General features: G+C 42.9%; 1 protein-coding gene across 1 annotated transcript in view; it reads right to left on the bottom strand.

Annotated features, from left to right (window-relative positions):
* Window position 1: 1 nt before the first annotated feature.
* Window positions 2–14,638, bottom strand: part of bmp2k (BMP2 inducible kinase) — a 58,851-nt gene continuing 44,214 nt past the window's right edge. Inside the window, exons 13-16 of the mRNA XM_063490059.1 lie at window positions 13,628–13,869; window positions 13,140–13,306; window positions 12,605–12,724; window positions 2–4,214 (exon numbers count right to left, since the gene is read on the bottom strand). Of these exons, the coding sequence (XP_063346129.1) occupies window positions 2,839–4,214; window positions 12,605–12,724; window positions 13,140–13,306; window positions 13,628–13,869 (1,905 nt within the window). The 3' untranslated portion in view covers window positions 2–2,838. The remainder of the gene's footprint in view (window positions 4,215–12,604; window positions 12,725–13,139; window positions 13,307–13,627; window positions 13,870–14,638) is intronic.

The following is a 14,638-nucleotide window of genomic DNA, read 5'->3' as shown; positions in this document are numbered from 1 at the left end:
AGATGAAACTTTATTTATTGCGTCCAACAGCAGTATAGCATGATAAATACAATACAAGACTTACCCTGGTGAAAAAACACAAAACCAAAAACAAAGATGGAAGCGGTCGTATGAAATGGTTCAACTGGTGTAAAAAAAAGAAAAACGGAGCAGGCTGCTGGTTTCATTCAAACAAATGTGCCAACGGTGGTGGAGCTAAATGCAGCGCTTAAGGCGGTCGATGAAGAAGCACAAAGTTGTTTAAGGAAGATTTCATCAAGAAACAAAAACCAAACCCGAATAACATGTTTTTCCCTTTATGAATGCACCTCATTCTGCAAAGACAAAAAACCCAACTGTGAACAAATCCCATCAAGACATGAAACCGTGACGCAAGTAATCAGAGCTCGATAAACCAATAAAACCTGTCCCACATACAGAGTCCTGCTGCCACGAGTACTACGCTCACTGCAGACCCAAACATCGAATCATCCAACGCATCGTTTCCCCCCCCAGTCTGAATCTGCTCCCCGGCCTGTATTACTGTAGGGTCCTTAATAAAACGCCATGAGGAATTTTCTGTTTTTAAAAGAACAGTCTGATATTTTAAGGAGGCGGAAAAAGTTCCATGCTACTCTTCTTGCTTTATTTATAGTTAAATCTACTCCATAAGCTCATTTCCAGGAATTACCCACATATGATGGTGAAGCAGACAAAATAACTGTTGTTGGTCAGCACCATAAATCAGCACAAAAACACGGACTGTATGAAAAAAATCTTAACTGGTTAAAATAGTTAAGTGGGATTTCCTTAAATATAAAGTACAGTTTTAATTATCAAACGGCCACAAAATAACCAAAAGTTCCACTCCTAGCCTGAAAAACACAAACTAATCGTGTGCCATTTTCTACTTTTTTATGCCTCCTGGCTACAAAGATGAGCTTTATAGCAGCGCCTCTAAATATGAATTATTTAAAGCTTAGAAAGAAAAACCGTACTGTTCAAACACCAAACTATTGCTCTCAAAGACCTGTAAAAACTAGTTTGAGTGGGGCTGCGTTCACAGACGGGGTTAAATGAAAACCCAAGAGAAACGAGTCGTGTTTATCTGAAGTCGCACTCTCTCACAGCACGTGCACTTTTTCTAAATTCTCAGTTTAAAAGTCATTTAAAAACCAACCAACCATATTATCCTTTATACCTTCTTCTCATAAATCCTTATAAATTCTACTTCCTGTTTCAAGGTTAAGGAAAAGTGATAGAAAAAGGAAGTAAATTTGACTTTAAATTCATCTCTTTGACTACAGCTGTGGTCTTGCAAAGCTTCTTGAGAAAAGTGGTTAAAAAAAAAAAGTTAACAGTAGCAGCAACTTGAATCTTAAAAAACATCAACACACCCGTTAGCAAAAACACTGCCACCTGGTGGTGAAGGTTTGACTTGACTTCGACATGCGTAATCTTAAAAAGTACCTCTAAGTACGGGTGTTGTCTGAATTCAGCACAGACTTTGAAGCGAGCAGGTTAGAGGTATTTTTGTGTATCTACCCTCATCAAATCTTTCACCACCAGGGGGCATGCTGAAATAATTTCAGGTGTGTGCTGCTGTTATTTCACCCTTTCTTCTTAATTCATACCCCCAATTTTCTCAAGAGGTTTTTACAACACCCATTTTAATTCTGGTACATTGACTCGCGGCACCATCTTGTGGTGCTGATTGGTATTACATAAAAGTACAGCCCGGCTCTAATCAACTTCAGTCGATATCGCTTCGGCACAACAAAGTCCTTTTTGTCGTAGCAGTTATTTCTTCACATTCTGGTGACATTTTTAGTCAATTTTAAAGCTTTTACGCTACTTTTAAATATACAAATGTACAACAAGCACCTTTACAGAGCAGCTAATGTGAGCCCGTCTCACATGCACCTCAGTCATGTAACAGCTACAAACGTTTGGGGTTGGAGCAAAAATTACTTGAAACACTTGATTGGCTTTAGTTCTTTCATGGGACTTGTTCACACTAAACCTGCACACCTATCAGTTTACCAATGGTGAAATTCCCGATGATGTAAAATGCCGAGGTCAGTGACAATGCCGGGAAAACAGCGGAACAGCTTGAGTTCTGCAGGGCTCATAACTCCTAAACTAGTCCTCTAACGTGGCTTTGCGTGTTTTATTTCTAACAGAGAAATGTTGAGTTGTAACTTATTTAAAAAATAAAAAACAATTAAGAGTTCTTACTGCTAGGAAAAAAAAGTTAAGATCCTAAATTTAAACCTGACCCAGTTAAGAGCTCCAAGAAGAAGAACAAGATTCAATCCCTTCTAATGCATCACAAACCACACCCACATTTAGCTGCATAAAGACTACTGTGACATTATGCATAGAGAAGAATCTAATAAAGATAGAACTAAGAGGTTCAGGAAAACTCCCAAATGATTTCAAAAGACGCGCGAGGAGGCTGACGGCGTCGTGGTTTCCGAGGTACTATGAAGCAAGGCAGAGCCGAGCTCAGGTAAGGCTTCGTGGTGCTAAAAACAAAAACATGTCGGCAGATCAGAAGGCAGGCCGGAGAGAGCTTTTCACAGCAAGACAAGCGGAACGCGAAGCTCAGAATCACATTTTTTTTTTTGAGTGGGTTTCTTTTGGTTCCAAACAGCGTTCAGATGCAGCATTAAAGGCTTTTCAAAAACATGTGCAGCTGAAGGATATGTGGAAACGCCACTCGCACTCCACAGGGTTTGTTATCCAGACTCTGGTGTATTAAAACGCTCTTAGAAAAAAGTTTTAGCTTGTTGGTTAAAAATGATCCCAAACCAAGAAAAAGAAAGCAGCCGACAGAGCGGGAAGACGCAGGTGGAGTCACTGCTTTGAGGGGAAAGGTGCGGCTCCGAAGGGGTCGAGGTCCAGCGGCTGTGAGGGCGCCGCCTGCTGCTGAGGTCCACTGTGGATGACCAGTTCTGTGAAGGGCACCGCCCCGAAGTCATCCATGATTCGGCTCTCTCCGTGCAGAGAGCCCGTCCAGGACTTACCGTTGGCCGTGCCGATGTCGCCTTTACCGTCGCTGAGGCCTTGGTACTGGCTGTGTCGGCCGCCATCCTGAGGGTGGAAGGGTTTGGCTCCAAACGGGTCTAAATGGGCGTCGTCCACCGGCAGAGACGCTCCCTCGGCCATCGTTATATCCACACTGATGTTCTCCTTAGAGTCAGAGGTGCTGAGGAACTCGTTGCTGCTCTGCGAGTCTCTGCGGCCGACCTTCTTGTGTCTGCGGACTCGTTCGGGCGTGCGATAGGTCGGCTTGTTAGTCTTGCGCCCTCCTGTCGGTGTGCCGTGGTGCCGCTTGCCGTTACTGCCCCCAGCCGTGGCTTCCTGTTTGGTCTTCCGCTGGCGGGATGACAGCTTCTGAAGGCTGCGCTGCTTCAGCCTCTGCTGCTGAGGACTCGCCGACTCCTCGAAGGGCGTTCGGAAGATGTCTTCGGCACTTCTGGAGGTGGTGGGAGGTTGGGCGGTGGGGCTTGGCTGGAAGGGAGAGAAGCCAAAAACATCGATGCCCTCAGGAGAAACTGGCGGCGTTTGGCCCATGGGGACGTCACCGCCACTCCTGCTCGACCTCGAGAGGTTCCGGTTGAACGGCGCTTTGGTAAAAACGTCAAACTCGTCTGCCGCCTGCTGCTCGTGGCCGACCTTGAAAGGCGCTTTAGTGAAGATATCTGTGGCCTCTGCAGGTTCCACAGGTGAAGCTCCTCCGACAAAGGGCACGGCACCAAAAACATCCACAGGCTCCACAGCTCTGGCTCCACCAGGTGACTCTGGGGGCGTGATCAGAGCCATCCCAGAAGGAGGACTCCTGGTGGCAGCAGTCGCTCCTTTAGCCCCTGCAGGTTTCTTTGAGCGATTCTTCACCCTGCTGGCATCATAGTCTGAATCTGAGCTGTGTTTGTCTTCGTCCTCCTCTCCCTCCTCCTCAGAGTCCATCAGCAAAGGCCTCTGTCCAAAATTCTCTGGCTCGGTGTCTTCACCATGCTCGCTGTTCAACGCCTCCTCTTCCTCCGGCTCTTCGTCCTCACTGCTCTTAGGTGAAGGAGGGTCTGACTCGAAGTCGCTGTCGGACTCGTCGCCGGGCCTGCAGTTGGTCTTCCTGCTCGGTTTGTGCTCCTTGTGGGTCGGCTGCAGACTCTCAGCAGGTTCAGGAACGCCGACCTCCTCGCTGGTCGGCTCGGCCTTCTGCGCACTGGTACCTGCAGAAACAAAACGCAGATAATACAGAAGTTAACCCCTTATCCTTCCAGATGTTTGATAGTTTTAACAACTGCCAAGTCAGATTTCTTGAAGGCATCCAACCCTTTTTTGATCTCTCCAAAAACAAAACTCAGTTTTTCATTTAGAAAACCTCACAAACCTGCAATAACTTCAGATCACACAAAACCAGTCAGAATAATAACACTGCAGGACATGTAACTCAAGTCTTTGCTACTCGTGTGTCTCGACTGTAGTGTTACAAAAACAAAGAAAGAAATCAGATGGACCAATCCCCCCAAAACTCCTGTGCAACGTTAACATAAAAGAGCAATTTTATGGAAAATCAGTGACATCTCCCAGCTGGCAGCAGGTTTAACATGCCTATATTAGAAAGTGATTTTGACACAGGAGGACTCGCAGGCAGAAGACGAGGCTGGTATCAAAACGCAGGTCATAAAAGATTTTTTCATATAACTGAGCAGCATCCATCCCACATGGTGTGGAGACCCCGAAACGTTTTACCCAGTGAATTCCACAGATGTCCACAGAGCAGGCATCCAGGGTCTCAATGCCAGTTTCTGTTCCTCTACAAAGTGAAATATTTTGGCTGTGACTCGTAAGAATAATTTTATTGATCCCAAAGGGAGATTCATAGTTTTTACCCGTGTCTTGGAGTGGTTGAAGTTTTAAAAAACTGAGCTTAAATGAGCCAGCTGTTAAAATTTCATGTAGATTATCTCCTGAAGTTGATGTAAATGCCGAGGCGCTCTGGTTGGTTTGGAGTCCAGTTTCACATTTTTCTTATCCAACATCATTTTAAGGTTACGCCGAACACATGAAACCATGGAGTGAGTCACCTTTATGAGTGACACTCAGGCAGTCTGAGTCTAATGCTCTACAGTTCCTCCTTTTCATTTCATTTCTATGTAGAAAAACTATTTTGGTCTGAAATCGATCTTTCCTTCTCGTCTTCATCCGCCGCCTCTCAGACTGCTTCCATCCATTGTTGTTACCAACCTTCAGCTCACTCTGGCTGGAGAGCTGATATCAGAGCCGTCTTGTTTAAGAGCTCCAGTCTGTGCTGCACTGGTGTTTGAGCTCTGCCTCCTGTTGTCCACATTACACCTGAATCACCGTGTGAACGCATTTTGAATTTTGCAGGAAAACTGTTAAATTGTGTCCAAATGGGTGAAAACTGATTGTGGTTTTTGTGAAACAACAACTGATTCAATCAATTTTGCTACTAATATCAAAAGTCAATGATAAGTGACAGACCGAGTCCTGATGCCTTCCGCTGCTTCTTTGACCGCTGTATTATGGAGGCATTACCCAGGATTACTCGGCTTATACGCCAACCTCCCCACACAAACAAATGCCCAAAAGTTTGCCTTATACTGAAGCAGAAGTGCAATCGCAAAAGTCAATATGGTCTAAAAGCTGCTCCGACTTCTCATCTCTGATCCTGCCATAAGAAGAGCGGGCTTAGAGGCCGGGGAAATAAGACGAGCAGCTTTTCAAGATTCACAGAATTACTTTTAAAGTTTAGAGATTTAAGCTGCGAGCGTCCCTTTAGACTTGAAAAAGGAAGCTTTGTTCTCTTATTTAAACTCTGCATTTTTGGAAATTCTTACATGTATTTTGGCATTTGGAGGAAAAATTTCTGCCTTCAGTGTGTAAATTTATGTCCAAGAGATTTGCATAATGGCAACTTAGAAATTATCCTAATTAGCGAGTGGATAGTCTCCAATTGTATTGAAGATAAACGGTGCCATATACAATGAGCCAATTCATTGTTCCCTATTAGAGGAACGCTGGGAAAAAGAGTAGAAGAGAACGACCCCCTGCTGCGAACATGAAAATGGAAACCAAGCGTCCAAACTGGCAGGACGTGACGGCGGATCAGCCAAAAGCTTTGCTGCCGATAAATCAAACAAGGCAGCACTCAAAGATAAGAAGTCCGAGCTGCTCTGCATCTGCTCGGCCCACCCGGATTAGAACTTGTAATCATGCTCACCTCCCGGAACGAGGCGATCCCGCCAAACAATAGAAACATCTTTAATCATGAGAGAAGATGTCAGAGCCACGCGGATTTGTTTTGTCAGTGTTCCTCCGGTGGGGTGGGGGGAGATTCTGAAGGATTACAGGCTGCGTCTGATCTCTTAAAGATACAAATAAGTGGCGAAAACATGCGTGTGATTGTTCTCTTGTGTGGCGGGAGATAAAATCTGTTAGAAATGAGCGAGAGCAGCAGGGGCTTACAGAAGTCTGTTCCCTCGCCGAACAACCGCCGCCGAGCACAGATTGATTTGACGAGGCCGCTGAGAGGTGAACCCAGCGACGGCGAGCCAAACGGGAACGCCCACATTACATTTTATCCTGCAGGGTTCAGGTTAACGATTTTGGAGAGGGATGTGTCTGTACAATTGTAGCTGCTGGATGGTCTGGAACGCCTCCTCTATCCAGAACACCGTGTCGATTCCTACATGCATTTAGATGAGGGAGGAGAGGAGGCTGTAGGAGGATGAACAGGTGCATCCTTTGCATAAGTGTTTGTACAGGTGTGCCTCAGAGGTGAAATATACAAAACTTGTCCTTTTGATGTTGTTTCAGTCATTCAAGACGAAAACGTCTGCCTTGTTTGTGCAACTCATCGCTTTGCATCACGCCGAATTAAAATTGACCCTAAACAGAAAACACGATGAGCACCTGTTACACCTGAAGTAATAAAATTAAGGGAAAAAAAACATTTTATGAATCAGTTGTGCGACGTGCCGTATTTAACTGACATCGCTTCAGGCCTGTGAGATCGAAATCATCATCGCTGTCAGAATTTGCTTTCTCCCCACTAACGGGGGACAAAGATACTTCTAAAAAGTATTTACTTTTCTTCAAAAAGCCCTTTCTGGGTTCTTCCAAACCACAGAATCAGGGTTGGGACGAAGGAACTTCAGAGAGTTATAATAATAGTTAATACACCTGTGGTCTCAACTCCTTCCTCGCATCTCTGGTAGGAGGGGCTACGACACAATGAGAAAGGGGGCTTGATTGACAAATGAAAGCGTGCGTGTGCACTGCTGGATCATACATCGTGAACTGCAGCATACTCAAAGCCTCTTTGGTAATTCTTTGCAGTATAAGAGTTTTACTCACATACAGCATCCTGATAGACTGATATACAAATATGGTCAAAATTCCACCACAGACAGAAGGAAATGACGAGAGCATGAAACACGAAGTTTGTCCAGAACTAAACCTGCAAATGAGGATTAGCCACGCTGAACTCACCACGTTCAGAGCTTTAATCTCCATCGGGTTTCCAGCAAACTAGGCATAGGGGCAAAATCAGATTCACATCTACCCCTTTATATGGAAGATTCATCGATTTAACAGAACTGCAGCCAAAATGCATGTAGGAGACTTGAAAATGTCTTTGTTGCCAAAGGTTGCAGAAATGCACCCTTAACCAAGCGAGTGAAGGACGCATGCGTCGCTGCTTCTGTTTCACACTCTGTTTTGCCAACCAGCTGTTGCACAGCATCTCAAACATGCTCAGCTTTCAGTTCGAGCTAGACGGGGCGACACTTAAGACAGCCATCCTAACATCAGGAACATCTTGCTCGTGGTGTAGTGGTGGAGAGACTCTAAGCTTCTCTTTAAGGATAAAAAAGGAACCAAAGTGAGTATTGATTTTGGATTTTTTTTATTCATCAGTAACATTCTATAAAGAAGTACATTCACACTCACAGTATGATACAGGACCTTTTACATAGTCTGCTGCAAAAACAAGAAGACTACTGATCTATAGGTTGTTGTCTTTCTGCAGGAGAGGTACCAGGAGCTGCTGGAGTCAACTAAAGCTGAAGAGCTGTGACATTTTTCCAACACTTCTAATGAGAATTAAAGTTTAAAAAAAAATCCAATAGTTTGTCATCTTATTGGAGGCTTCCTAACACATCCGCATGATTTAAGGCTAACAAAAAATAAAACAAAAATATAGTAACAAAGGGGGGAAACATCGCCCCGAGACAGAGAGGAAAGAGCACAGAAAAGTTGCAAATGTAAACAATATAAAACATCATCATCCTACAAATCCTGGGACAGTACTTCCTGTTTTGCTGCACTTTCAAAATAAAATAAAGTGCATTAATAACACTGACTGTCCCTTTCACTTGTTTTTGGCTCTGATGGTTCGCTTGTCCGAGCTAGAGACCCATCCACCAATACACATGAACAAGATGTTTCTGAGAATGGCTGTCTCACTAAATGAAGAATGAAAAGAAAGTAAACAAATTAAAAAATAAAAACCAAATCTTAAATGAAGCAGTTTTTCCAAAAAAGGCCCCAGTAAAGGCAGGCAGTGATATGAGCGGAAAAATGAGGTGGAACAGAAGCATCAAGCAGCTTTAACTCCAAACTTACCTTCAGCTAAACACAAATTACCAGCAACTATATTCATTACAATGTGATATGGTTCATGTGTGCACGGATGAGTGCCAAGGGAAACGCTCACTTGCTGACCTAAGGCGGATAAACAGCAGCACAGTGAGGATCAACAAACATACAGCCCTTTAGGATTGTATGGATTCAAATATATATAAAAAGAAAGAACAAAACAAACAAACAAAAAAAAAAGAATAAATCAAAATTTCCTCAATTTTTGACCAAAAATAAGAATTCAACATTTAAACAAGAGAATGTGCCATCAGCCAGTTGTATTCAACATAAAACTATTAAAACAATAACGAAAGTTAGAGTCAAGTCGAGCTGTGGCAGCTCCCTATAAAAATCATCATCCTTTATATGAGTGGGATCTACTTTAATCACTTGTTTGGTCCATTGTTGTGGCAAAGAAAGAAAAAAAAACACATCCTTTCATTAACAATACAAGTTTTTGTATCCACTCTAATTTTCTAAGCAGGTAAATTAACTGCATGAAAACAGAGTAAATCTGTCATGGATAAAGGAAAGTGTTTCAAAGAAATCCTTTTACGTAACCCCACTCGCTCATTTTAGCAGATAAATTAGCACAGTCACTTAAAGGTTAAGATTACCTATAACATGTCGTAATCCGCCGTGACATCGGGTACGGGGAAGGCCAATAACACATTTTCTGATTAGACCTCATAAAGTTACTCAGAGATCTTTAAGGGTTATGACGGGCACCCTGTTATCTGTGCTTGATAGATTTAAAGTTAGATTTTATGGAATTTCCTGTAAAGTAAATCAGCACTAGTTTTTTTTATAAAATGTAGTTCCTTTGTTAAAAAAAATAAATAAAAATACTGTCAGCTGTTGGTCATCAAAGAGGATTAAAATCAACTTCCCCACCGTCTGGCAGTAGGTACAAGTACAAGTACAAGTTGCCAACACCAGAAACACTTAAATCACAAACTGGATATTTATTAGGGTTTAACGCTCAGAAGCAGAGCTGCAGTGGACCAGCAGGTGGAGCTGGAGCCCGATATCAAATCACGGAAAATAAAACCTGACCCGATCCGGTTTTTAAAGTCAGCAGCGGGCTTTAAAAAAACCAAAACAAAACACTAAACTAACCAACTGATGGCACAAACACTGCGAAGAGGCTGCTCCAAAATTTGCTGCAAATTTTTTCATGCCAGCCTGAAGGAATGAGTCCCAACAAAGTGGGTTCTGCATCAGCTGCATCAGCTCGGTACAAGAGTCCCTTTTCTTGTTTTTTGGCTTCTTTTTTGGTTTTTCGTTTTATCCAATTTGAACTTGTATAGATTTTTATATTCCTTAAGTAATAAGTGAAGACGATAAAATATTTCCACACTTACATTCAAGTGCTTATAGGGTTATATTGCATTGTTATCTTGTCTTAATCTACTCTAAGCTGGATTTGCATTAAGCCTGCGTGTTTGAGATGAATTTACTGTAGAGAGAGAGAAAAGAAAAAACACTCACTCTCCTTTAGAAAATAAAGTGTTTCAGGATTAATCATTAAATATATTCCATTAATTATAAAGCGTGTCTAAATCACCTATCAAAACATTAATCAATTCACATTTAAGGAGCAGGAAGAGTACAGAGGCACAGAAGCTTATTGCTGCCACCGATGTGATAAATGTAGAAATACTGCGCTCAGATATTCACATTGCTTTAACAAGGCTGTGATCTGTGTTAGGGGAGGAGGGTGAACCACAAGCAGTCTGACCGGTTAATGAAGCCAAATCAGAAGAACTAATCATCAGGTTATGACGACGGCCTCCACAGTAAAGTGCACACTCCACATGTGAAGAACATTTGAGGCTTCGGGAAAACTTTTGTGCAACGTGTGAGGAATCTTTGCAGTTTCAATGGCCGCGCAGGGGCGACAGTATCGCCATGTAAACAAACGGCAACGAGCCATAACTTTGGAAGTTCAAGTTTGCTTTTTTCCCCCTCCTCAAAGTGGAGTTTGTTAGTACCAGGGCTGAGCGATGGTTCGACAGACATTGTAATAATACAGGAGCTGAAAGATGGGTGTGAGATCATCTCAGCTATATGTTTGATCAGTCCCTAACACCAAATATATAGCACCAACTCTCCAATATGGTAAATTATGCAAAATAAAACATGTTTACAAAGCTGCGAGTAAAACAAACGCTTTCGGACTAAAGAGTTCCAACGATCAGAGCTTTTTTTCTTCCTTTCTGATGAAAACTGAGTTGAATAGAAAAACTTAGAAAAGACAGACCAAGGAAGGAGCTGTGGGGGGTTGTAATTTACTATGTAGTAATACTGTCCTTCACTGCCTCACTGTGAGTGATTCCTTGATGTACAGGACTGGTTTAAATCTATGGATCTTCCCAGGAACGCAGCTGGACTTCACAGTGATGACAACTACAACTACGTCAAAGAACTCCAACTGGTAAACGTGAAAATACAATGACACTGGCTTTTATGCACAAAAAAGTTAATTTTTTCTGTTTTACGTTAAATTTAATAACACCATTAGGACAGGGGCATTACAATTGTTTCTTGAAAGCCGTTAATTTCTTTGATTTGCTCCACTTTACAGAGCAACTCAAACAAGAAGTCTGAATCCAGTAAGGGCTCCTATTCAAAAACGCTTCTCAGGTGTGGTTGTACTAAGAGGTATTAGGTACAGAGGTAATACCTGAAAACCGTTATTTAGCTCTCTCATTTTGCCAATGCAATAGTTAGTGTGTGCCCGTTTTTTCCATTTTATTAGCAAACTACGGAAATGCTCCAACTCGGCTGTGAAGTCAGAAAAATGACAATATTTGACCTGCTGAGTCCAAATCACGTTCTTAAAGCCTGGACTTCAACACTGACCAGTGTCTCTGTGTTTTACTCTAATTTTATTTATCTATTTATTTGTAAATATGCAAGTTGTCAGTGCTGCCACAGCAAACACCAACGTCACTAAAGGCTCCTCTTGTGCTGGAGTTGTCTGTGAACTTTATGGCCTCATTCCTGAAGTGCAGACATGCAGAAAGGTGCGACTTCCTGTCAGAGTCAGAGGAACTGCAAAAGTCCGAAAGCAGCTCAAGTGTCTGGCTGAACACCGAATAACCCGCTTTATTAAGACGACTGTAATACTGTTAAATTCAAATGGTGCTATAATGAATTTGCTTCAAAATTTAACACCATGAAGAAAAAAAATACTCTTATGACTCCTGAAATTCTTTTAATTAGATGGCCTTTGTATTTATTTATTCACCAGTCAGAAACTAAATAACTGACACTTAAACATCACTCAGCCCTTTGTAGTACCAACCACGTGACATTTCATATTGCTTTTAAACAGCAATTTCATCCAGCTCTTGTCCAAGCTGGACACAGAAGTTTTTGCTTCTCACCAAACTTTTTTTTAATGCACTTTTATTCAAAGTGTAATTTAATCCAAAGTGCCTCACAATGAGCATATACCTCTGACTGTTCTGTGTTAGTACCTTGTTCCAGCCACGTGGAGAGAGACGCGTTTATGAGTGGACTTCCATGTGACTTGCATAAAGGTTTGTTCCAACGGGACATTATATTTTCATTAATAAGCCCTCTGTTAAACTTCACTGCACTGAATGCACCAACACACCTGCTACTCCTTCGCTTCCTATTTTAACCACAGAGGAGCAAAAGCTGCAATTTGCTTTTTTAAAATAATTATTATTATTAATAAAATGATTCATAATGACAGCATAAGTGCATCTAAATCTTCCAACTAACATTAGGAAACAACACAAATCTGACTGATCATTGGTTTTAAATGGCCCACTGCTGGGTTCTTGTGGCATAGGAGCTTCTGACCAGAGGTCAGGTGAGGGGAGAAGACTGGGATGGGGGAGGGCAGGAAGAGGACAGACTGGGGGAGGCAGGTGGCTCCACAGTGTTGGGTCCTCACGGTAGAGACTCCTCTAAGACTTGCCTGCGTTGGCCACAAATGGGACTGAGCCGAAGAGATCCTCTGGAGGAAGGGGCTTGGCTGTGGCGGCAGCAGGCGGCGGTCGGTCAGTTTCCACGCTCATTGTCCTCTCCACTGGCTTTTCTGTACATAAAAGATCACAATTAGATATCTACAGCTACGAGGTGATAGAAGTAGTTTTGAAATTAAATATTGTTGCATATGATTGTGGGTGTTACTGATAAATGTTCCCTCAAATATGTACAGACTCCCACAGCTCTGAGAATACACTCAGTAAGAGCACAATGCCCAAAATCTGCTATTTTAACAACAGAAAAATGCTTATTCTCCATCTGGTTAAAAAGCTAAATAAACACGGTGATACACAATCATGTGGTTCACGTGCCAGATTTTTCCCTTCATCTGAAAAAGACATTAACGAGGAACTGAAATGTTTACAGAAAATTTCTCCGTCTACGGCAACACTTTTCAAACAATCACATCTTGTCATTTCAAGAAAAGAAAGAAAAAAAGAGTTAAAACGTTAGAGTTCACTTGCTTGCTCTAAGCATGTCAAATTCCCGGTCAAGCAGCTCCTCCTCGGTCAATTTAGAAAAGTTGTCCTCTCCGAAAGGGTTCCAGCCTGACATATCGGGAGGGTTGCTGACTGCACTGCTGCAGCTCTGCAAAGGTGGGGTGACCCCATCTGTGGACAGCAGAGGGTTCCTACGGCAGAGAGAGGACAGCAAACAGACCACATTAGAGACAATATCAATTAGATATTTCTAAGACTTCATAAACTGCATGTGTTTTCCAAGCAACCGATAGGACTGAAAAAACCCAATGCTGAAGTGAGAACAAATGGCTGAGGTCAAGGTGCTTGCATCCATCTTTAACATACAGATGATTAATTTAAATCCCATTTTCACATCACATAAAAACTTTCTACATGCTTAAAAATGGAAAGAAGGGAAATACTTTCACATGTAGAAGGAAACCAATCTAATTTCACTTCCACAAACAGATTCAAAGGACAGAGGACATTACCTGGGGTTAGTGTATGAGGGATCCACAGGAGATGGCCCCCCCATCTGGCAAGTACCAGCTCCAGTTCCCATGGTGGGTGTGGTCGCATTGTAGGAACCCAGAGGGATCTGGAACTCAAGAGGGGAAGACATATAGGGGAGAGGCTGCTGAGCAGGATGATGCTGCTGCTGCTGTGGATGTTGTTGATGGTGTTGCTGATGCTGCTGTTGTTGTTGGACAAAAGCCTGTTGGTACTGTTGCAGCTGTTAGGGAAGGAAGAGAGGGAGAAGAAGGGGGGAAGGGAATGAGGGACGGACCATTGATTTCATGGCGCATTATGATGATGAAATGTTGTTAGAAACCAGTTCTGGATTTGGAAAGCTGGGGACACGGTGGAGGGGAGGGATGAGGGAATGAAAGTCAAACAGCACATCGAACACCAAACTGAACACATCAACTAATAACAACTAACTCAAACTATGGCTGACAGATCAATTTTCTTGCCAATCAGAGAGTGCGAAACACTTCGAAACAAGGTGCTCAAGTCAGTTAAAGTTCTGGGATATTGATCTGGTCAACTGCACTAGTCTTGAGAGCACGTGGGAGATTCCAGGAGACAGTCATTTCAGGAGAGCTGGACAGGGCCACAGAAGGCCCTTAACCCATCAGCAGGGCTGGTATCTACTTCTTTGTGCAAGGTGGAACAGGATGAACACTGCCAGAACCCTACAGAAGGCCACTGCTGTGAATGTTTCGGACCAAACAACCAAAAAGAGACTCCACGAGGTTGGCAGGTCCACCACTGGCACCCTGTGCTTTTCACAGAAGAGAGCAGGTTCACCCTGAGCACATGTGACAGACGTGAAGGGGTCTGGAGAAGGCGTGGAGAATGCCACGCTGCACATAACATCGTTCAGCATGAACAGTTTGGTGCTATGGTCCATGATGGTCTGGGAAGGGATATCCATGTAGGGATGCACAGACCTCTACAGGATAGGCAACATCACCCTAACTGCCAGAAGGTATGAGGAT

The sequence above is a fragment of the Pelmatolapia mariae genome, linkage group LG12 (assembly GCF_036321145.2).
Source record: "Pelmatolapia mariae isolate MD_Pm_ZW linkage group LG12, Pm_UMD_F_2, whole genome shotgun sequence".
Lineage (NCBI taxonomy): Eukaryota > Metazoa > Chordata > Actinopteri > Cichliformes > Cichlidae > Pelmatolapia > Pelmatolapia mariae.
This window is presented reverse-complemented; position numbering and strand designations above follow the sequence as displayed.